Source organism: Schistocerca serialis, chromosome 1 (assembly GCF_023864345.2).
Source record: "Schistocerca serialis cubense isolate TAMUIC-IGC-003099 chromosome 1, iqSchSeri2.2, whole genome shotgun sequence".
Taxonomy (NCBI): Eukaryota; Metazoa; Arthropoda; class Insecta; order Orthoptera; family Acrididae; genus Schistocerca; species Schistocerca serialis.
In genome coordinates, this window is record NC_064638.1 from 86,147,750 (window position 1) to 86,173,033 (window position 25,284).

Here is a 25,284-nt window from a genome sequence, read left to right on the forward strand (position 1 = left end):
ATAGTTACTCAGAACTACACAAAGAAACTAAAGACGAACTAAAATATATGTAGATTAATCATCAGAATGATGAGCAAAATACCAATTCCGTTTCATGAGTTATGGTTTCGACTGACTTCAGCTAACATACAGTGTCGGAGAATGATCTCTTACAAGTCTAAGAATAGAGTAATAAAACACAAATTATTGTATTCTTGTGGCATCATGGATAAAAGTGTGGAGGGAGATATCTGACATTAATTCACTACGTGGCTCTGCGTCTACGGAGTATGAAGGGATGCCACAGTTCAGTGGAGGAAGCGATCAGTAAACAAACTAGGTTACTCAAATGAAGAGGAGAAGCACGAAAGAGGAAGGGAATCCATACCACTATGGATATTTGTGGCGCTCAGATCATTATCAGAACCTGGCTGCAACCAGAAGTATAAAGTTCTGAAATATTCAGCGAATCATGAAGCGTATATCGGAAAGTTGGATGTCACGCCACGGGGAGCGTCGACTGCTGATTACAAAAATATTGTGTCTATAGAGGTCGAATTTGCGTTTGAAAGTGATGTTATCTGGATGCGTATAACAGGTGTAGGTGAAATCAAGTTAATTGTTAGATGTTTTTACGGGCCACTCGAGTCCGCCGTGGCAGTGTTAGGGTCATTCAAAGTGATAATTATGAAGCTAGTATATGGTAAGGTGCCAGAAATAATCTTGGCGGGGATGTTTTATTATCTTAGGCTTGAACCCAAGACAACAAGAATACAATCGATTGAAAAACATACGCACACATTGAATCACAAAACAACATTCAATTCATTCAAGTTAAACACTATCTGTAAGCTTAAGAAACAATAAGAGGCTTTTAGTTACTGCTGTATTTAACAACTTTTACTTCATAGAATTGAAGATATACTTCTGGTTCACTGGCTTTTACATAACCAGCCCACCGGAGTCTTGGAAAAATATTAATAACTAACAGGTAATGCAGAAGCATAAGAGAGAAAAAAAAACACCATTAAAAATGGGCGCTTAGAACGTTAAAACGCCAGCTTAAAGAGCTGATAAAATGTGGTTACCAAAATAAAGGATGTACCAATTACGAGGGCGTGCAGAAAAGTAACGTCTCTGAATTACTTGTGTGGACACTCTTAAAGCTTTTTAAGGAAAATTATTCAAATGATACCGCCTTATTCTACATATCTACATGTTTATTTCTCAACACAGTTGAGACACATTTCAAGTGACGAAAGACGAGTTCGTTGATACCATTACTGTAGACTGTTTAATTGTTGACGTAGCCACTACCTTTCCTCTGCTTGCACCGCTTCATGATTATCAAAGTGAAGTCCTCGGAGGCGTTCTTTAAGTTTGGGATGGGCCAAAGTCGAGACTATATTAGAGGATGATCGGTGACAGTGAACCTAAGGAGTCGGATTGTCGCAGATATCGCAGCGCTCAGGTATGGTCTGGCATTGTCATGCTGAAGGAGATGATGTTCCAAGTTTGGACGGAATCTTCGAATTTGAAACTCGACTATAGCACGCTGTTTCTCGAGCACCGACGTGTACGGTCCGGTTAGATCAATATGACCGTCTCCCATGTTCGACCTCAACGTGCAATTAACCACGGTGCTGACACTGCCGTAATGCGGCGGAAACGGTTACCTGATGTCCAGAATGGCATGATCGTCGACTTTTGGGCCAAGGGTGGGGCATTTTCGAAACGGCTGAGTTTGTAAAATGTTTATCTACCGCTGTGGTTAAAGTGTACCATGCTTGGCAAAATGAATCTATTCAAAATCTGCGCTGAGGCAACTTTGGTGCACCATGGGCTCTGATGATAGGGGTGAACGAATGCCGTGGAGATGCGTACAGGCAAATAGACGTGCAACTGTTGAACAACTCATCACCAGATGAACCAAAGGGCTACCAACAGTGTTTCCTCAACTAGCGTTTAGTGTATGGGCGTATGGGCCTCTACAGCAGGCTCCTTGTTCATAGGTGAAGAAGGCTGGAATTTGCACGCCAATATCGCAACTGAGTGTCCGGTGAGTGGCAGCAGGTGGCTTTTTCAGATGATAGACGTTTACAGTGTGAGGCATCTAAAAGCTGGCCGAGGTGGCCGAGCTGTTCTAGGTGCTACAATCTGGAACCGCGCGACCACTACGGTCCCAGGTTCGAATCCTGCCTCGGGCATGGATGTGTGTGATGTCCTTAGGTTAGTTAGGTTTAAGTAGTTCTAAGTTCTAGGAGATTGATGACCTCAGAAGTTAATCCCCATGGTGCTCAGAGCCATTTGGACCATCATCTAAAAGAAAACACCCAGCAAGGATGGTTGGAACGGTCCAGGCCGGAGGAGGGATTGTTATGGTCTGGAGAATGTTTTCGTGGCATTGTCTGAGTGATCTCGTCATTCTGGAAGGCAGAATGGATCAACACAGGTATTAATCTCCGCTTAGGGATCACATACATCTCTATGAGCGGTTTGTTTTCCCTTGGCACGAAGGTATCTACCACCAGGAAAATGAAACCTGTCACACAGCTTGCATCGTATCTCTGTGCTTTGAAGAGCAAAAAATGGCTCTGGGCACTATGGGACTTAACTTCTGAGGTCATCAGTCCCCTAGAACTTAGGCCTACTTAAACGTAACTAACCTAAGGACATCACACACATCCATGCCCGAGGTAGGATTCGAACCTGCGACCGTAGCGGTCGCGCGGTTCCAGACTGTAGCGCCTAGAATCGCTCGGCCACCCCGGCCGGCCTTTGAAGAGCACCAAGAGGCATTTACTGTACTCCCCTTGATATCAAACTCCCAGGATTTAAGCCCAATCGAGAATGTGGGACCACTTCGATCGGGCTCTTCGTGCGGTGAATCTTCAACCAAGATACTTAACGCATCTGGCCACATCACTGCTGTAGGCATGACTCCGCATCATCCCTGTCGGTACCACCCAGAACCACACTGACTCTTCGTGCGGGTCTCGAAGCGGTCCGCACTGCAGGAGGTAGTTATTCAGGTTTTCGGCAGGTGGTCACGTTAATGCGACTCCACAGTATAGTTACATTACACACCGTCATGTTACATTTGGAGCCCTCTAGCGGCAGAGGTTTGCAACCATTCATCATATGAAATCTTAACCATGGAAAACAATAATAATTGAATGTCCAGTAACAATTTTCCAGTGAGCCCTGCAGAAAGTGTTCTAGCATGAAACCCTCACGAAATAATCCTTTTCTCCGTGATCGTCATAGAGTAACGGTTTCACAACGCTCGATTTTGTACGCCCAAAATTGATCCCCTTTGGTTAAATTCCTTCTTAAGGCGCTTCTCAAAGTTAACCGCCAGGCCTGGAAGAAATTTCGAAGTTATAACTTTCCCATTCGACCAGAACAGAGGATCATATGACAGTGAAGCGCCTCTAGCCCGTCACTGGTTTCTGGACAAACTCCCACACACGGCTCGCCACGAGAGTCTGACCCGCTTAAGAGAAGCACCGGCTGCCTCCTGAGGGTGCAGAACGTAAACACGTTCGGTGGAGTTGGACAAAGATAAAGCCGTCGTCACGCGACACGAGGCAGCTAACGTTGACTTGCACGCAGACGGGCTATCCTACATCACGCGACACAGTGCCGCCGGCGCACGGGACGATTTGGTTAACGCAATTTTGAGCTCTCAGAGAACCCCAGCAGCAGTTGTCTGCCTTATTTCGCTCGCAAACCATTTGGTTTCTTCGCGAAAATGGACGCGTGTAAAATTCCTACGTTAGCTTTATTAAAACGCACATTTCCTCTCTTGGCCATATGTTGGTTATATTTTTTCTGTCTGTGGTACTCACAAATAAAAACTTAAATATCTGTCAATGCATAATAAGACCAAATCAAAGATACATGTCCACTCAGTAAGGACTTTAGCTTATAAAATTTACCAAACTGAACAAACTCGCATCTGACAGAGCAAAGTCCCACAGTCTTTTAGAAAATATATGGTGGAGAAGAACAATTCCGTAATGTGGCGCCTCATCCAACTGGGCTACGCTCTAACTTTGATACCATTACCCTCGCAATTTATGTTACAATCTTCTAAAGGCTTTAATTGCCAAAATGTTATTAACTGGCTTTTAATTATAATAAATCCTAACAAAAACGACACGTTTTCACGAATCTTCAATGGGTCGTTCCCTTGAAACCGTTTATTCTCATATTAAATTCGAGTTATAATGCGAAAATAACTAAATACAAGAACTCTTTAACCATCAACATAACGTTTCCCATCATCTTATTACAACAAATCTTACCAGTGACGATTTGGACGATTTGTTCTCGAGACAACATAAAACCCAGCGAAAATAGGCTTCTACTGAACACGACAAATGTAGTTGGCGTCTTCCTTTCTACTTCTGATGTAGGGAGCGTTCTTTTTCCCTATTGGTGCCTTACGTGGCACGTTGCCGCAGTATCTCATAACTCGTTTTGTGTTCCACGTGATGGAATAACTCCTCAACATGAAATAGCAGGGAGTGACAAGACTCATAGAAAGCCACGTCAACGTTAGCTAATTCGTCCTGTGTCGACGACTTAAGGGACTATCGATCGTGCGGCTTTCACAAGTAACAAAGAGAGCTTTCGTTCAGTAGCGCAGAAATAATCAGATAATTCAATATTAGTTGGAGGCGACGTAGGCCTATCGTCTATAGACGGGGACGTCTATGGATTCATTGCACGGTGCACGGACAGGCAGTCTTGTGGAGTGCTTTTGTACACATTCTGTGAAAACTTTCGTGAGAGCATGTTCGTGAGACTACACGCAATGGAAATATTTTCGACTTTATTGCTACAAACTGGCCTCATTTTATCGACGGTGCCAGTATAGAGACACGTATTAGTGATCATGATGTCATCATACCGACGATACTTTGAGCAGATAGTTAGAGAACCAACTCGTGAGGGTAACGTCTTGGACTTACTGGCAACAAAAAGACCTGAAATTATCGAATCAGTTAACTTAGAGGAAGGTATCAGTGATCAATAGGCTGTGATGGCATTTAGGATAACAGGTCTGACAAAGTATGTTAAGAAATGCAGGAAAATATTTTTGCTTAGCAAAGGTGACAGGACACAAATTTCAGAATATCTGAGCAGTTAGCATCAAATATTCGTGATCAGGACGAGGATGTGAAAAAAAATTCGAAGGAATCGTGTAATATGCCCTAGACAAATATGTTCCGAGCAAGGTCTTAAGAGATGGGAAATAGGCACGATGACATAGTAGCCGTGTTAGAAAACTGCTACGTAAACAAAGAAAAATTCACCTCAGATTCAAGAGAAATAAAAACTTAGGCGACAAACAAAAGCTGAACTAAGCGAAAATAAGCTTAAGGACATGAATGAGAGAAGATTTCAATGACTTTGAGAGTAAAACTTTGTCAACCGTTCTGAGTAAAAACCCAATGATGTTTTGGTCCTATGTAAAATCAGTAAGTGGGTCAAAATCATCTATTCGTTCACTCAGTGATCATACTGGCACCGAAACGGAAGATGACAGAGAGAAGGCCGAAATTCTGAATTCAGTGGAAAGGCGTCAGGACCAGATGAGATACCAATAAGATTCTACAAAGATTATGCGAGAGAACTTGCTCCTCTTGTAGAATTTATCGATGGTCGCTTGGGCGACAAAGGGTACCTAGCGACTGGATGAAATTGCAGGTCACGCCCATTCTTTAAGAAGTGCCGTAGGACAGATGCACGCAATTATAGATCTATTTCGTTGACGCCAATTTCTTGTAGAATTATGGAGCATGTTTTATCCTCAAAAATTATGGCGTTTTTGTAGAAGGAAAATCTCCTCTATAAAAATCAACATGGGTTCCACAAACAGAGATCCTGCGACTCTCAGCTCTCTCTGTTCCATGAGATCCACAGTGATGAAGACAATGGCGCTCAGATTGATGCCGTGTTTCTTGACTTCAGAAAGATATTTGACACAGTCTTGCACTGCCGTTTACTGAAAAAAAGCGAGATTATTGAGTATGGGAACAGATTTGCGTCTGGAGTCAACAGTTCTTTGCAGACAGAATTCAATACGTCGCTCTTAACGGAACAAAATCGACAGATATAAAGGTAATTTTCGATGTATCCCAAGGAAGTCTGATAAGACCCTTACTGTTTACAATACATACAAATGATCTACTAGGGAGCGTCGGGTGCTCCCTAAGGCTGTTTGGAGATGATGCGGTTTTCTGTAACAATGTAACAACGCCGGAAAATGGTGACGATCTCCAGAATGATCACCAGAGAATTAACGAATGGGGCAGGCTGTGGCAGTTGACCCTGACCGTAAATAAATGTAACACACTGTCCACACACAGCTACACTATTGATGACGAACAGCTGCGAACAGTATCTGCCGTAAAATATCTAGGAGTAACTATCCGGACTGACCTTAAGTGGAATGGCCAAATAAGACAAATAGCATGAGAAGCAGATGCCAGACTCAGATTCATAGGAAGAATCTTAAGGAAATGTAACTCATCCGGGAAGGAAGTGGCTTCTAAGGCGATTGTTAGACCCATTCTTGATCATTGTTCATCTATCTGGGATGCCTACCAGATAGGACCGATAGAAGTGACAGGGAAGATCAAACGAAGAGCTGCAAGTTTCGTCACGGGATCGTTTAGTCGGCCCGAGAGCGCTACGGAAATGCTCATCAAACTCAGTTTGCAGATGTTACAAGAAATGTGTGTGAAATCCTAATGGACCAAACTACTGAGGTCATCGGTCCCTAGACTTAAACACTTGTTGTTGTTGTTGTGGTCTTCAGTCCTGAGACTGGTTTGATGCAGCTCTCCATGCCATACAGTAAAGCTGCATGCCCTCGGGAAAAATTACGGCTGTAGTTTCCCCTTGCTTTCAGCCGTTCGCAGTACCAGCACAGCAAGGCCGTTTTGGTTATTGTTACAAGGCCAGATCAGTCAATCATCCAGACTGTTGCCCTTGCAACTACTGAAAAGGCTGCTGCCCCTCTTCAGGAACCACACGTTTGTCTGGCCTCTCAACAGATACCCCTCCGTTGTGGTTGCACCTACGGTACGGCTATCTGTATCGCTGAGGCACGCAAGCCTCCCCACCAACGGCAAGGTCCATGGTTCATGGGGGGGGACTTAAACACTAGTTAAACTAATTTAACCTAAACTATCCGAAGAACAACACAAACACCCATGCCCGAGGGAGGACTCGAACCTCCGGCGGGAGGGGTCGCACAATCCGTCACATGGCGCCTCAAATCATGCGGCGACATTACAAGAGAGGCGTTTTGCATCACGGAGAGATTTACTACTGAAATTTCGATTGAGCACTTTCCGGGAAGAGTCGGACAACATTTTAATTCCCCCTACATACGTCTCTCGTATTGGCCATGAGAAGAAAATTTGAGAAATTAGAGCCAATACAGAGGCTTACCGCCAATCGTTTTTCCCACATGCTATTCGCGAGAAGAACAGGACTGGAGGGCTCAGTTGGTGATACAAAAAGTAGCCTCCGCCAAACACTTTTAGATGGATTGCGGAGTATGATGTAGATGTAGATATAAACTCTACTGCCGTCAATGTACATATCGTGTAAAGACCACAAAGACGAAAGAAATAATGAATCATACAGATGCATACAGACAGCCGTTTTTCCCTCGCTTTCTTTCTGAGTGGAAAAGGAAAGGAAATGACTATCCACGGTATTGTGGATTGCAGAGTATGTAAATGAAAATGTGGATGTAGAAGTAGCCTTTATAATTCTCCTGTCCTATTCGGACATAACATTATAATAATACCATGCACGAAGTTCACTAAGACACTCTGAGATGGTGACACAGACACTGGTGTAACGAACAGGCATTTTCTTGTGGTCAGATACAACAGCCTTCACATGACGAATAGATGAGCACAAACGAAGTACAGAATTCAGCAAAGATTGTCATAAAGCGTGATAAAACCGTTGAGAGAGTAATCCAATCTGAAAAACTAAAGTAATCATACAGCATGCAGACGAAGACTTCATAAATAAGAGAGTGCTGGTATTAGCAGCTGTATATCATCACCGACTGTGACACCTGCGTGTTACACGGAACTGTCTATCAACTTGATGTATATCCAGACCGAAGCCGTCCGAACCGATACTCAGGATGGGTGGAGAATCTGAATCACTGTTAGATTGCAAATGGCCGGCCGGTGTGACCGAGCGGTTCTGGGCGCTTCAGTCTCGAACCGCGCGTCTGCTACGGTCGCAGGTGCGAACCCTGCCTCGGGCATGGATGTGCGTGATGTCCTTAGGCTAGTTAGGTTTAAGTAGTTCTAAGTTCTAGGGGACTGATGACCTCAAATGTTAGGTCCCATAGTGCTCAGAGCCATTTGAATTTAGATTGCCCCGTTGGTTGGCCCGTGGGACTGAAGCTGGCCAGTTTCGCACTTCAGCTGTGAAAGCTCCCGTGAGGTATCGTTGCAGTTATCGTCCAGTTTGTGTGGCAATCCCGCAACCGTGGTTGGCAGTACCATGTCTTCATGTGTCTACGGTGCGCTATTAACGCCTGCCCGCAGCGGAGTGGGGACTAGAAGTGCACCAGAAGAGGCAATTGTGGCACCTTCATGGACTCCTCATTACTTCTGTTGGTGAGAGCCAGAAGAGGCTTAGGGCTTGACAGCAGTTTCACTGCTGCTTGTCAACTCCACGTTTTAGCCCAAAGCGGAGGCAGAAGCCAAAAGCGGTGGTAGGTAGACTAGTTGTCCAGCTGTCTTGTCGTGGTTTTGGAGCTCACTGAGCTGTGGCAGATGGGGGAGGGCGTCAAGGGAGACTGGCTGCTTGCTGCAGCTAGAGCTGCTCATGATTGGCCGTCATTTCAAATAACTGTCGCCCCCTGTTGCTGATTAAGAGGCTTCGTCCACCTTGGTGATCCGATCGAAAGTTCGAGCTCATACAAGTGGGGCGACGTGATAAGAAGACTGTGTTCATAGACAGTGAACGCGCTGAATCTGACGCAACAGATAGTAGACGGTACGTGGTCAGTGTCCTTGTAATACTTCTATCATACCTTGTACGGTTACTCAATTGAGTTGGTATATCGTGACGAATGTTGGTGACCCATTTCCAAGAGTTGTGCACCTGCAGTTTGAATGTTCTGACTAGCCACTCCACATCACACTTTTACGCAGAGTGGGAGCAATGGCGAACTCTGCTGTTTCGTTAGTTCTGACGACGTCCAGTAGCGCAGATGTCTTCAATTGATGGCCATTGTCAGAATATATCGTTGCATGCGCTCTTTCTATTGCGAATATGGTGGACAAAGCATGAATGATAACTGACATTGCTGTAGTACCATCCTGTCATATTTAGAAAGTTGGGAAGGGCCTCGGCAACTAGCAAATAAAGTTACTCTCTGGAATATCACAGCGAAATCGACGCACATTTCTTGTCAGGACTACTAAAGGCAAGGACAGGAACTGAGACGGTACACAGAGACCGCCTGGCTGTGGACGTAGGCTTGGCAGTTCTGGGCCATATTCTCTATGGTGGCGCCAACTCGGAGCCAATAAACGTGACATCGGACTAGTCTTGTTCCTGCACATCCTCCAATCTTTTGAATGCACGAGGTTCAGAGCATGGGCGGAGTCACTTCCTGGCGTCGAGAGTTGTCTGTAGCTAACAAAAGGACACAGTCTGTTACATTAAGGCGGTGTCTACGCCATGTCAGCTCACTGACAAACGCTCTGGCCAACTTCACAAACAGCAGACATTACCCTACAAAGCAGCAAGTCATGGCCCCTTTCCTGTCAATGCTCTGCGCATTGTGATTAAGAACTCTTCCATAACATGGGTTTGTTGCAGGATTCTCGAACATATTCTCAGTTCGAATATAATGAATTTCCTTGAGACAGAGAAGTTGCTGTCCATGCATCAGCACGGCTTTAGAAAGGATCGCTCCTGCGAAACGCAACTCGCCCTTTTTTCACATGATATCTTGCGAACCATGGATGAAGGGTATCAGACGAATGCCATATTCCTAGACTTCCGGAAAGCGTTTGACTCGGTGCCCCACTGCAGACTCCTAACTAAGGTACGAGCATATGGGATTGGTTCCCAAATATGTGAGTGGCTCGAAGACTTCTTAAGTAATAGAACCCAGTACGTTGTCCTCGATGGTGAGTGTTCATCGGAGGTGAAGGTATCATCTGGAGTTCCCCCGGGGTAAGTGTGGTAGGTCCACTGTTGTTTTCTATCTACATAAATGATCTTTTGGATAGGGTGGATAGCAATGTGCGGCTGTTTTCTGATGATGCTGTGCTGTACGGGAAGGTGTCGTCGTTGAGTGCCTGTAGGAGGATACAAGATGACTTGGACAGGATTTGTGATTGGTGTAAAGAATGGCAGCTAACTGTAGATATAGATAAATGTAAATTAATGCAGATGAATAGGAAAAAGAATCCCGTAATGTTTGAATACTCCATTAGTAGTATAGCACTTGACACAGTCATATCGATTAAATATTTGGGCGTAAAACTGCAGAGCGATATGAAGTGGGACAGGCATGTAATGGCAGTTGTGGGGAAGGCGGATAGTCGTCTTCGGTTCATTGGTAGAATTTTGGGAAGATGTGGTTCATCTATAAAGAAGACCGCTTATAAAACACTAATACGACCTATTCTTGAGTACTGTTCGAGCGTTTGGGATCCCTATCAGGTCGAATTGAGGGAGGACATAGAAGCAATTCAGATGCGGGCTGCTAGATTTGTTACTGGTAAGTTTGATCATCACGCGAGTGTTACGGAAATGCTTCAGGAACTCGGGTGGGAGTCTCTAGAGGAAAGGAGGCGTTCTTTTCATGAATCACTACTGAGGAAATTTAGAGAACCAGCATTTGAGGCTGACTGCAGTACAATTTTTCTGCCGCCAACTTACGTTTCGCGGAAAGACCCCAAAGATAAGATAAGAGAGATTAGGTCTCGTACAGAGGCATATAGGCAGTCATTTTTCCCTCATTCTGTTTGGCAGTGGAACAGGGAGAGACAATGCTAGTTGTGGTACGAGGTACCCTCCGCCACGCACCGTATGGTGGATTGCGGAGTATGTATGTAGATGTAGATGTAGAGGCTGTGTAACTAACTGGAGTCTAAGAAGAAATATAGCCTTGTGTTGTGAAGAAGCTTACAATGGGGATCAAACTGTGAAATTAGGGATTTATGATCGATGTTCAAAATAAAGTTTGTTTCATACAAATGAAGACGGAATTTTCTAACACGATGTATGGCGGACATTGAGTCCTTCTCAGTTTGTTAGTAGTTTCGTCGTGACACCATTGATATTTCGAACGAAAACCCATTAGCCCACTCTCTCCTGTCTGGATTCTTACGTGACAATAAGAGATGTGAATTCTGTTAAAATATGAACATCACAGGACAGAGTCTATTTTAAGGCACTTTCAAGCCTAAGAAAGACATTCTAGTACGCTTTTGACAATAAAAATGTAATGTCAGTTTTCTTAATTTATTAAGCTGATAGAAGGTTTGAGCCCGTGGTATTAGTTTTGCATAATAACTAATTTTGCCTAAGAAGGATTGTAAATTTTGTAATTGCTTGTGGACTAGCTAGTTATTAATTCCATCCGTCACAGTCTTTCAGAGGCGTACTTCAGTATCTGCCCCAGGTGTTTTACGACTTGTTCGAAAAATCTCTTATTCATCCAGAAACGCAGACCATGGGCTTGAAGCTCCTCAACCAATGCCTATAGATTTAATGAAAGTTACGAGTTACGAGTTTGTAACGCCACACTCTACTAGACGGAAAAAGAACCGATGACTATAAGATATGGAAAAGCATCTAGGCTGGCAACGTGAAAAGCTTTTCTTATAGGACTATAAATTTTTCTGCATCTATATCCGTGGCAGAATTTTGTCATCTGAAAGTGGCGTTATCTGTCGTTTGTTGCTTTAATTCACATAGAGGCTAGCCTTGTGCGGGGAAGGAAGCAAGGGTTATCTGCTACAACTCTACATCTACGTACGTATTCTGCGAACTACTGTGAAGTTCATGGCGGAGGGAACATAGTAAGGTACTTAATGGTTTCTCTCCTGTACCATCTCACATGGTATTGGAGAAAAATGACTGTTTAAATGCTTCCGTACATGCTATATTTGGTCCAATTTTGTCTTGACGTTCGCTAGTGCAATAGTAGGGAGCGGACTGAAGTGCATCTCCAGATTCTTAATACTGATTGTGAGTACAGGATTATTCCAAAGGAACTCAGGGGATTCAGAAGAAGATCGAGCAAAGCCTAAAAGACATACAGAAAATAGGTACATATCAGTGGATAGATCACCTCTCAAACTGGCATCTTTGTGCTGCGGCAAAAATCAATATGTGCGTGCCGCTTTGGAAATCTCTACATTAATTGGCTGCCTGCAGGCGCAAAGTACTTCGATGCAGCTGTATGGAGCGACCGATTTATGTACAAGTTCTGACACGCTTGTCCCCTAGTTCATCTATACCATGACACGCATAACGAATCGAAACTTGTAGGGATTGTCTGTTCATTGATAAGTATAATTTTCCTGCATATCTTGTATTTTCGTGCAGTCGTCTTCTGAAACTCTGTAGGTGATATAGACAAAACTTGTAAGGCATCAGTCACTTAAAATTTCGTCCTTTCACGCAAAAGGACAGTAAATTCGAATTACGCTATGGTAACTCTGATACCAAATTCTTTATTTCATCCCATAATGACTGTCTTAGAAACTGAAGAAATTGGTTTTAATTCAGTTTTCATTTCATTTTTCCCTTTAATTTCTTTATTTTACTGAGCTGCATGAGTTCCTGGTATTCTTGGCAGAAGTAGTGTTCGTCTCCTGAGCTGAAGTAAATGGCGTATGTTCCGAGCTCCTTGTGAGTGTCCTAACCATTGAGGTAGAAGGGCCGTAGGTAGCCGTACGGAAACAGGCAGTCACAACTTGTTTTCATTTTATTTGTGAGGACCTCATCGACAAATTCAATAGCCGCACTTTGGCATCTGTGTTTGGAAGATAAAGGAGTACAGTGCAGTCCTGACTTCGAGATAAACAGATGGAGATCCTAAGTGCAGTAAAGTCGGCAGCCTGGCGCTAGTGGCTGCTGTCTCCCAAAATATTTCCTCACCCTCGTGGAAATAGGACACCACGTACACCACTTAGGGAGAGGTGAAGCGTACTTGCGTCTGTGTGTTTAAATGGAGTAGTGGAAAATTTTGGGAGCGAATATGCTTTTTTGTAAGAACTCGTCTGATTGGTCCCCATACGGTTGCTACACCGGTGCAAGATATAACAGTTTTATGGACATTTTAGTTGGGAACCACATTTGCCATCTGCATATCTGTTGGTGACATGGGCGGGAAGGACACTGTGGTCCGAGACTTAGACAACTTCACACTCTTGTCCAACTAGTGAAAACTATCCAACTCCGATTCTAAAAGTTAACACTTGGCGGGAACACTTCATGTTCACTCATTTCTTTGGATGACAGAGTGCCGGCCGGAGTGGCCGTGCGGTTATAGGCGCTATAGTCTGGAGCCGAGCGACCGCTACGATCGCAGGTTCGAATCCTGCCTCGGGCATGGATGTGTGTGATGTCCTTAGGTTAGTTAGGTTTAAGTAGTTTTAAGTTCTAGGGGACTGATGACCACAGCTGTTAAGTCCCATAGTGCTCAGAGCCATTTGAACCATTTTGAACCATGAGCCTTAGTTCATCAAGTTTAAAGTCGTACACAGCGGTTTTGCTGGGAAGAACTGCCGAATCCAACTGGCCGCATCGAGGGCGTGCGTAGGTGGACGTCATTTAGGAAGTGGCTTCCATACGTTGCTTGCTGATCAGCCGCGGGCAAGCTTGCTATCGCTGTACGTTTTCTGCTGCTGCAGACACAGATTCAGGTATGGTAAGGACGCTGTCGAGTGAGGGTTTGGAAGATACGCACTGAAGAGCCAAAGAAACTGGTACACCTGCCTAATGTCGTGTAGGGTCCCAGCGAGCACGCAAAAGTGCCGCACGACGAGGTGGCATGGACTCGACTAATGTCTGAAGTAGTGCATGAATCCTGCAGGGATGTCCATAAATCCGTAAGGGGGGTGATCTCTTCTGAACAGCACGTTACAAGGCATTCCAGACATGCTAAATGATGTTCATATCTGGGGAGTTTGGTGGCCAGCGGATGCGTTGAAACTCAGAAGAGTGTTCCTGGAGCCACTCTGTAGCAATTCTAGACGTCTGGCGTGTCGCACTGTCCTGTTGGAATTGTCCGAGCGCGTGGGAATTCACAATGGACGTTAATTTATGCAGGTGATCATACGGGATGCTTACGTACGTGTCACCTGTCAGAGTCGTATCTAGACGTATCAGGGGTCCCAAATCACTCCAACTGCACCACGCCCCATACCATTACAGAGTCTCCACCAGCTTGGACAGTCCCATGATGACATGCAGGGTCCATTGATTCATGAGGTTGTCTCCACATGCATACACGCCCATCTGCTCGATACATTCTGAAACGAAGCTCGTTGGACCACGCAACATGTTTCCAGTCATCAATAGTCCAATGCTGGCGTTGACGGGCTCAGGCGAGGAGTAAAGCTTTGTGTCGTGCAGTCATGAAGGGTACACGAGTGGTCCTTCGGCTCCGAAAGCCCGCAACGAGGGTGTTTCGTTGAATGGTTCGCACGCTCACATTTGTTGATGGCCCAGCACTGAAATCTGCACCAATGTACGGAAGGGTTGTACTTCTGCCACGTTGAACGATTCGGATACCTGTACCGGTACCCTCGTGAAATGGTCGTACTGAAAAATCGCCACTTCATTGCTACCTCGTAGATGCTGTGTCCCGTCACTCGTGCGCCGACTATGACACCACGTTCAAACTAAGTTAAATGTTGATAACCTGTCATTGTAGCAGTTGTAACCGATCCAACAACTGCGCCAAACACTTGTTGTCTTGTATAGGCGTTGCTGACAGCAGCGCTGTGTCCTGTCTGTTCACATATCTCTCGTTTTGAATTCTCGTGGTTACGCTCTTTGGCACTTCAGGGCAGTTAAATTTCAGCGTAATCACGTGGGGTTCAGTAAACAGTAAGATGTCTGTAGCGTAAAATAGAACATAGGCCTGTGGCGGGAAACACACTCTTCACTTTTTACAACAATACAGGATAAAATATTCACTCATTCCTCGGTCCGGCGTAATGTAATTTTCGTTATAACTTGACAAGGGAAGTTATGGCACTTGTGCCCTTTCTTTGAACACATTCATATGGTTGCCTCCCAATTTGGAATTATATGTGATATTGCGCAGTTCTTCCAAGTTTCATTCTGTACTAACTTAATGTTATTTTTTATAGCACGAAAGATCGACCAAGACCAGATCTTTAGCCCGCATCTCGTGGTCGTGCGGCAGTGTTCTCGCTTCCCACGCACGGGTTCCCGGGTTCGATTCCCGGCGGGGTCAGGGATTTTCTCTGCCTCGTGATGGCTGGGTGTTGTGTGATGTCCTTAGGTTAGTTAGGTTTAAGTAGTTCTAAGTTCTAGGGGACTGATGACCATAGATGTTAAGTCCCATAGTGCTCAGAGCCATTTGAACCATTTTTGAACCAAATCTTTTTCAGGTGTGTAAGCCACCTGTGATGACACGAATTTTATTTTTGTTCTCAATTAATGACACCTTTTTACTCGCATCCTTCATTTGATAGTTATGTACGTTATTAGAAAAACTGATGCTAGTATGATCCTGCATCCACAGCTTAGCGTTACGGCTGTTGCTAATTGCAGATTAGACTACAGATAACCTCTTAGTAACCTTTCCCTGACGCGCACAGACCTAGCGAGCGCTACAGTTCGTGGGAGCGCCAGCATCACAGGGCTCCAGCGCGTCAGTAATTCGTCCGAACATTGAGTTACATACAGTTCGCGCTGGGGTACTCACACCCTGTAAGGTTTCATAAGATAATTTGTGTCTATTTTAAGAGCTTAGCAAAGGAGGTTTTCAAAATGTGCTGAGGCTTTCCTGTGAGTGAAACCTACGATCATACGCTACCCTCTGTAGACCCCATTTTGCTAACTGAGCTTTATTGTAAAATAGGCACAGAAATAATTTTTCAAGTATCCTGTACTGCCATAGAACAGTCATGATTGAGTTTAGCTGCATTTTTTGATGAAATTTTGTGACTAAACAAGAGAAGTAATGCATTTTCTTCAACGCAGATGCTAAAAGCTGCAGCTGTTCAAACGAACTCTGCGTCTGCCCGTTCGGAAGGAAAAAGGAAAGCGGCGAGATTTGCTTTCACACAGAAGGGGGTATGGAATGTGTCCCGTCTGTAGCGTCATCTGAAGAAGACGGTGACGCTGGAAGAGGTAAGAATCATAACTGTGAGCTATTATTTCACTGCACATCTGTTTAGGCCGGCCGCGGTGGCCGAGCGGTTCAAGACGCTTCAGTCCGGAACTGGACTGCTACGATCACAGGTTCAAATCCTGCCTCCGGCATGGATGTGTGTGATGTCCTTAGGCTAGTTAGGTTTAAGTAGTTCTAAGTTCTAAAGGACTGATGACCTCATATGTTAAGTGCCATAGTACTCCGAGCCATTTGAACCATTTGAACATCTACACTCCTGGAAATGGAAAAAAGAACACATTCACACCGGTGTGTCAGACCCACCATACTTGCTCCGGACACTGCGAGAGGGCTGTACAAGCAATGATCACACGCACGGCACAGCGGACACACCAGGAACCGCGGTGTTGGCCGTCGAATGGCGCTAGCTGCGCAGCATTTGTGCACCGCCGCCGTCAGTGTCAGCCAGTTTGCCGTGGCATACCGAGCTCCATCGCAGTCTTTAACACTGGTAGCATGCCGCGACAGCGTGGACGTGAACCGTATGTGCAGTTGACGGACTTTGAGCGAGGGCGTATAGTGGGCATGCGGGAGGCCGGGTGGACGTACCGCCGAATTGCTCAACACGTGGGGCGTGAGGTCTCCACAGTACATCGATGTTGTCGCCAGTGGTCGGCGGAAGGTGCACGTGCCCGTCGACCTGGGACCGGACCGCAGCGACGCACGGATGCACGCCAAGACCGTAGGATCCTACGCAGTGCCGTAGGGGACCGCACCGCCACTTCCCAGCAAATTAGGGACACTGTTGCTCCTGGGGTATCGGCGAGGACCATTCGCAACCGTCTCCATGAAGCTGGGTTACGGTCCCGCACACCGTTAAGCCGTCTTCCGCTCACGCCCCAACATCGTGCAGCCCACCTCAAGTGGTGTCGCGACAGGCGTGAATGGAGGGACGAATGGAGACGTGTCGTCTTCAGCGATGAGAGTCGCTTCTGCCTTGGTGCCAATGATGGTCGTATGCGTGTTTGGCGCCGTGCAGGTGAGCGCCACAATCAGGACTGCATACGACCGAGGCACACAGGGCCAACACCCGGCATCATGGTGTGGGGAGCGATCTCACACTGGCCGTACACCACTGGTGATCGTCGAGAAGACACTGAATAGTGCACGGTACATCCAAACCGTCATCGAACCCATCGTTCTATCATTCCTAGACCGGAAAGGGAACTTGCTGTTCCAACAGGACAATGCACGTCCGCGTGTATCCCGTGCCACCCAACGTGCTCTAGAAGGTGTACGTCAACTACCCTGGCCAGCAAGATCTCCGGATCTGTCCCCCATTGAGCATGTTTGGGACTGGATGAAGCGTCGTCTCACGCGGTCTGCACGTCCAGCACTAACGCTGGTCCAACTGAGGCACCAGGTGGAAATGGGATGGCAAGCCGTTCCACAGGACTACATCCAGCATCTCTACGATCGTCTCCATGGGAGAATAGCAGCCTGCATTGCTGCGAAAGGTGGATATACACTGTACTAGTGCCGACATTGTGCATGCTCTGTTGCCTGTGTCTATGTGCCTGTGGTTCTGTCAGTGTGATCATGTGATGTATCTGACCCCAGGAATGTGTCAATAAAGTTTCCCCTTCCTGGGACAATGAATTTACGGTGTTATTATTTCAATTTCCAGGAGTGTATATACTTTTTTTGACAGTACAATCACATAATTATTTCATAATACCATAACTGGTTTCCACCAGTCGGGCTGCTAACAGACGAAAAGAGCAATCAAGAATAATTGGATAATCTATAAAAACTGCCAAGTAAATACCTACGCAATGACAAAAAGAAACGAGCTTTCTGCAAGCTGCTTCGTCGTGTTAACTGCACTAAGGCCAGTAACAGGTAGAGATCGGGAATCTGCAGCCGGAGTGAAATTTTCCTTCTCCTTATGTCTATTCACTGGTGCTTAAGCACATTTTATAGTTACACTCATTAGAGTAACATAACTTCTACATTCAGTATTTGAAAAGAGGTGAGATGGATGGATGGATGGAGTATGGGGGAAGAGTAGTAGACAGGCGTATGATGATATTGATTCATTTAACGAGGAAAACAATACAAGAGTTTAATTAAATATACTGAAGCAATGGAGGATAAGAGGATTAATACTTAACTGTAATTTATGTTCATTAGCTGTAATGTGCATGTGGCGTACGCCGTCGTCTGGGTGGTGGTGCTTTTGTCATGACGCGCAGTTCTTAGGGCACCAGTACGTACCTCGCACCGCGCCAGGCTGCAGAGGACTGTCTCCAATAGCAATACGAACGAATGAAACAGAAGCAATACGCATATGACGTACTTACGAATGGTTCAAATCCTTTCGGGTTTGAAAGTGAACTTTTGAAGAACACCCAGACTGTGAGTGAACGCTACGACTAACAACGCTGGCCAACTGTGTCGGCCGGCATCAAAGAGATAGCAGGCACCTGAGGAGTAAGAAAAGTTATTTCTTGTTTCCTGCTCTAAAACCGTTGCAGCTAATATGCATGCAGCTACTGAAGTATGACCACGTTCCACCTGAGTTCCCACACTATGGTCGTCCTCTCGATACATTGCGAACCTTTAACCGTCTGTACTACATAGGAGTGGTGCATTTGAATTGACAGTCTCTTATTCTTGTAATATTTTTGATATATTCTGATTTGCAACGCACACTCTTCTCGATTAAATATTCACATTCTGAAAGGTTCACCTGTAATCAAATGAGTTGTTTAGTTCCTGTCAACATGCACCGCAATATTCTCATGGTGCCTTCACGTTTCACAAATCATTAGATTTTTGTAGCAGGTAGTAAATCGGCGCAAGGGCTTTCTGCAGAACGTTGGTAATACATTGAACATCAAGTAATCACTGTAATACACTACTGGCCATTAAAATTGCTACACCAAGAAGAAATGCAGATGACAAACGGGTATTCATTGGACAAATATATACTGTATTACTAGAACTGACATGTGATAACATTTTCAGGCAATTTGTGTGCATAGATCCTGAGAAATCAGTACCCAGAACAACTATCTCTGTCTGTAATAACAGCCTTGATACGCCTGGGCACTGAGTCAAACAGAGCTTGGACGGCGTGTACAGGTACTGCTGCCCATTCAGCTTCAACACGATACCACAGTTCATCAGGAGTCGTGACTGGCGTATTGTGACGAGCCAGTTGCTCGCCCACCATTGACCAGAGGTTTTCAGTTGGTGAGAGATCTGGAGAATGTGCTGGCCAGGGCAGCAGACGCACATTTTCTGTATGCAGAAAGGCCCGTACAGGACCTGCAATATGCGGTCGTGCATTATCCTGCTGAAATGTAGGGTTTCGCAGGGATCGAATGAAGGGTAGAGCCACGGGTCGTAACACATCTGAAATGTAACGTCCACTGTTCAAAGTGCCGTCAATGCGAACAAGAGGTGACCGATATGTGTAACCAATGGCACCCCATACCGTGACGCCGGGTGATGCGCCAGTATGGCGATGACGAATGCACGCTTCCAGTGTGCGTTCACCGCGATGTCGCCAAACACGGATGCGACCATCATGATGCTGTAAGCAGAACCTGCATTTATCCGAAAAAATGACGTTTTGCCATTCGTGCACCCAGGTTCGTCGTTGAGTACACCATCGCAGGCGCTCCTGTTTGTGATGCAGCGTCAAGGGTAACCGTAGCCATGGTCTCCGAGCTGATGGTCCATACTGCTGAAAACGTCGTCCAACTCTTCGTGCAGATGGTTGTTGTCTTGCAAACGTCTCCATCTGTTGACTCAGGGATCGAGATGTAGCTGTACGATCCGTTACAACCATGCGGATAAGATGCCTGTCATCTCGACTGATTGGATACGAGGCCGTTGGGATCCAGCACGGCGTTCCGTATCACCCTCCTGAACCCACCGATTCCATATTCTGCTAACAGTCATTGGATCTCGACCAACGCGAGCAGCTATGTCGCGATACGATAAACCGCAATCGCGATAGTCTACAATCCGACCTTTATCAAAGTCGGAAACGTGACGGTACGCATTTCTCCTCCTTACACGAGGCATCACATAACGTTTCACCAGGCAACACCGGTCAACTGCTATCTGTGTATGAGAAATCGGTTGGAAACTTTCCACATGTCAGCAAATTGTAGGTGTCGTCACCGGCGCCAACCTTGTGTGAATGCTCTGAAAAGCTAATCATTTGCATATCACAGCATCTTCTTCTTGTTGGTTAAATTTCGCGTCTGTAGCACGTCATCTTCGTGATGTAGCAACTTTTAATGGCCAGTAGTGTAGATGTCATGGTAAAGACTTACCAACCTCTCATTGATGGACATGGGCAAGGAACTTCTCTTTTTTGGACACAAGGCTGCCACTGATCCTCGCACCCACCATATGGTACGAGAATAGCGCGTGCAGTCTCAGATACTGTGTACATACAACGACACGCGCCACTGGCTCAACCTCACTTGTTCCAAAACCAACGAGAGGGTAGGGCTTCGCCGTGCGGTCCGCTACTCGTCTGATGACAGCTCGTCTGTTGCGACGGTTCCCCATCTGTTGCAGCCACAGCACCACTGACCGCACGTGCGTGACGTCAGCGCGTCTCCCCGGAATGTGATGTGACCCACTCCCCATCTGTTGCAGCCACAGCACCACTGACCGCACGTGCGTGACGTCAGCGCGTCTCCCCGGAATGTGATGTGACCCACTCCCCATCTGCGGCAGGCACTGACGTTAGCTAACGAAAGACGGCCAGAGAATTCGCTGACTATATATCTTATGTCCCCCGACTGCGAAGAGGAGTGGCCCATGCATTTTTCACGCCCAAGTTATTGTAGTCGGTCTTCGCCACAGGAGGTCCTTCGCCTTTCCGACACCCGCACACTGACACTGTTTTTACAAAAACCTTCCATACTCCTCGGTAAATACATAAACACCATAATATCTAGTCATTGGCCAAGTGTATATGAAAAGGACGCTACAATTGGCAGGTCGATGTGGTTGTCAGCAAGTTGTCTTCAATTAATAGAACGAGGACTGAGGAAGGGGTAGGTCCCAACTCCTGCTACCGCCATTTTATCAAAGCTACGTCACCACTGCAACTGTGGAAGTCCCTCTATTCACCACTGTTGACATTTGCTCAAGCACATGAAACCTGTTGTGCCAGAAACTATTCGTAACTGGTTAGTCTACCCCACACTATTTTATCACATGCAGCTCCTGTACCAAACCATCTGCTAAGCTCAAATTTTCCCTTTTCAGTTGCTACTTCTTCCTCATAAAGACTTGTGACGTCATAGATCTTCGTGACATGTCGGTCTCCATGGGCCAAGGAACAGATACCTCACTTCTCGCCACAGTGTAAACGGAAGATCAGCTATAATCTAAACATCAGTATACAGTTCACAGCTTAAATATAAATGGACATGCTGAAAATCTCACATGCGTATTATTTACTTCAGTTTCAACACTAATAGTGGTTTTTTCCTTCTTGCCAGGGTAATTCAGCACATAAAGTTCATTACTTTACACCAGGATTGTAGTGGATCTCCGTATCATTACCTCTTGCATCAGTGTCCCTCTTACCAATTTGAGTATTCTCCTTGTTTATACACCATCATACAGAAAATTCTTATTCACCATCGCCATCATCAACATCATCTACATCGTTCTTCTCAATAATATTGCTCAGTGGTTTCCCTGTATCTTGAGTTCTATAGCAGAAAAAGGTGGAAAAACAAAATCACAATATACTATTAATGTACAGCAACAATAACAAGAGATTTAGTTTCGAGTGTTCTCTCTGTAAAATTAATTCTCCTCATCCCACCTACTAGCACTTCAATCTTATTTTCTTGTTGCGTTTCCCTCAGAGTAAGAACAGCATGACAAGCATAGCGCTTTCCCTAGCGGTCGGCAAATAAAGCTTCAATAAAAACTTTCGCTTCCTACGTCGACATCAGCATGGTGCTCTCTGGCAGCCTACAGCTTCACGTTCCCTTTCGTGGGATCTATTTTCCTCACTTCCTCTAATTCATCGACGTCGACAGAGAATCTGCAATGTTCTGTGAGCCATAATGCTGCATTCGTATAGCTCAGAAGTCTTCCAGAGCACAATACTCAGCCTCGACCAAACTCACTCTCTTTGGAATGGATTATTTCCACATTTTATTCAACGTTATTTTAAGCCATAAGAACTAGAAGCACTTATCACTTGATTGGGGAGAATTTATCCAATGACGATATGCACGTAATACTAGAGGTAATCTGACAGGCTCATATACTCACGTAGAGGTAGTCGAACACACAAACAATCACACACATAATGCAGAAATATTGCAGGCTTCATGGGCTATGTTCAAGGTGGTGGGCCACGAAATGTTGTTGGATTGGAGCGTTTATCATTCGACCGCGTTCTGACAAACACTTGTCAGTACATGAAAGGGCCAGCAGTAGATGCAGAAAAAAATTATTGCACAAATATTTCTGTTTCATTGACATTCTGTGCACTTTCAATAAAACCGACTGTCTGATTTTTTGGAAACTGGTCCTTTTTGCCCCCATCTTCAGTTTTCTGCCTGTTTGTGTACAATCGCAATTTGGACGACGTCCTTGTGCCTTCTCCGCTTTCATCACGTCTTCTGGCACTACAAGAATGTTTGTACTTCGAACTTACTACTGGCACCAAAATTCAATCCGCATCTTACTTAACATCTACACTTTTCCCTAGTGTTGCTCGGATGTGTTAGTCTTCTGTAATCGCAAAACCAGCCAAGACTTCTTTTACTGGCAGCTAAGAAATACACCTTCTCTCATCACAGAGGCTTGCCGGCCCATGTCTAAGATACATTGTACTATTACATTTTCAATACATTTACAATGACGTACATATTAGTGCTCACTTCCTCATCCTCCTTCAACAAGATCTCCCAAATCTCCTCAAAGATTGTATAAAATGTCGTCGTTCCTTTTACATTCGGCTCCACATTATCTTCATGATTTGTCACCTCTATGGCTAGTCATTCCCTATTACTTTCGTTCCCCACTTAATGACGTCCGTTGCTATGCAGATCTGGGCCACGAATTTCCATGCCATCTGGGCGTACATCATTTGAAGGTCTCGAGTTCTCTTAACTCTGACAACGCTTACTGTATTTCTGATGCATACACCGCTCATTGTGGCCAATGATCCATCCCCAGCTGCTTTGTGTTGGTTGGATGGAGAGTATTTCCACTCATTATCCCTTTCATAATTTGAGTACTGCCACTGATTATCCCTTTCTTAATTATGTCGCTATTGAGGGGCATCTAAACCCATTTGTCCCCCATGGATTTTATCATATTTCTGTCATAGCCAAACTCTTGTAGTAGGGATTGGAATGAATTAACATCTGGAATGTGCTGACCCTCGATGATAATCTCCTAGCGCAATTTGCCAGTTTCATCAGACATGTACAAATTAATTCTGATGGATCATACGAAGCATCTAAGTACTGGTTCGTTTTCAACACCTCTTTATAAAATAAGATGGAATCACGGTAGTCAGTGACATAATAACTTCGCATCTATAAGATGCTTAGTTCGACCTGATGTCTTGGCCAAAGCTCAGCTAAAAACGCAATGTAGATCTCCTAGCAGGAAGTACAATCACGCATAAGTAGTCTCATTCGTTCAGCAACCTCGTCACGTAAATGGCTACAAACAAACTACAGCTTCAGTTGCCGTTACCACAAGAGCAGTACAGCATGCTCAGACTGTTTAATCTGTGCATATAGATGGTATTCATTTGTGACATCCAGATAAACAATGTACTTTTGTACATATACAATTTTGGTTCACAATTTCATCGTTGCCGACTTCCTCTGTGTCCCACCTAACGTCGGAAACCACGCAGGAGGGGAGCACTCAGGACTTTAAATTCTATCATTTAAGTAAGAAGACCATTGGCTAAGAATCTTTATCTAAAGACCACATGATCGGCTGAAAGCCAGAATAAGCCAAACTCCAGTAAATTTATAAAATGCGAAACAAGCAAAAATTACACACGCTTGTAAGTACTCATTACACTCAGGGCCAACGTTCTACGTTTAAGCAAGGCTGTTGATCAAGAATCTTAAAGTAAAGGCAATTGATCGGCTGAAGGCCAAAATTATGTCAACAAGTCACAAAGAAGACTCCCTCAAAACGCGCGGAGATAGAATGCTTAGAGCCATGCACACAAATAACATAAAGATAACAATGCACTGCAAATATAGTTGCTCATGATACTTTAATATCATATCTACGAGAGTACTAGTTCAGCTGCTTCCCTAACAATAGAAAGTGGGTCGCATAAAGTTAAATAACACCAAGTGGATCACACAAAATTACATTCAGCACAAGAATTTACACGAGAAAATTGAAATAATAAAGGATCGCAGAACAGTTGCCTAATCTCTGTAAAGAAATTAAAATAATTAAGCGTAATCTCAATTTAAGTTAACCGAATACCTGTGTTCACGATACCAGGGAAGCACTTTAAGTAAGTGTCCGCATGTTTCGAGGCCCAACGGCAGAGTAATCTACAGTTCCCATGTTTGATAGTGTTCACTCCTCTTGCAGGGGAAGGTGAAATTCCCATTCCCGCTGTCCATGTGTGGCATGCAAAAACGAACTATCGTCCTAGGCCACTGACCAACCTTTCTGGTTTCAACATTGCCCACCAACAAGTTAAGTTGGCACTACGATTCACTGCGCTATGATAACTCTGGACCTGCTGGAGCGAATTTCAAAATAGTCGAATTCTACCATTCACTCACACCGTGTAAGGTAGGAAAAGAAAGGCCTGTGCAAGGGAAAATAAAAAGACACAGTTGCTCTTCTCTTCTCTGGAG

General features: G+C 45.0%; 1 protein-coding gene across 1 annotated transcript in view; it reads left to right on the forward strand.

Moving 5' to 3' along the window:
- The window catches only part of LOC126457026 (coagulation factor IX-like), a 225,304-nt gene that overhangs the window by 148,481 nt on the left and 51,539 nt on the right, over nucleotides 1–25,284 (forward strand). Inside the window, exon 2 of the mRNA XM_050093008.1 lies at nucleotides 16,243–16,392. Within this exon, the coding sequence (XP_049948965.1) occupies nucleotides 16,338–16,392 (55 nt within the window). The 5' untranslated portion in view covers nucleotides 16,243–16,337. The remainder of the gene's footprint in view (nucleotides 1–16,242; nucleotides 16,393–25,284) is intronic.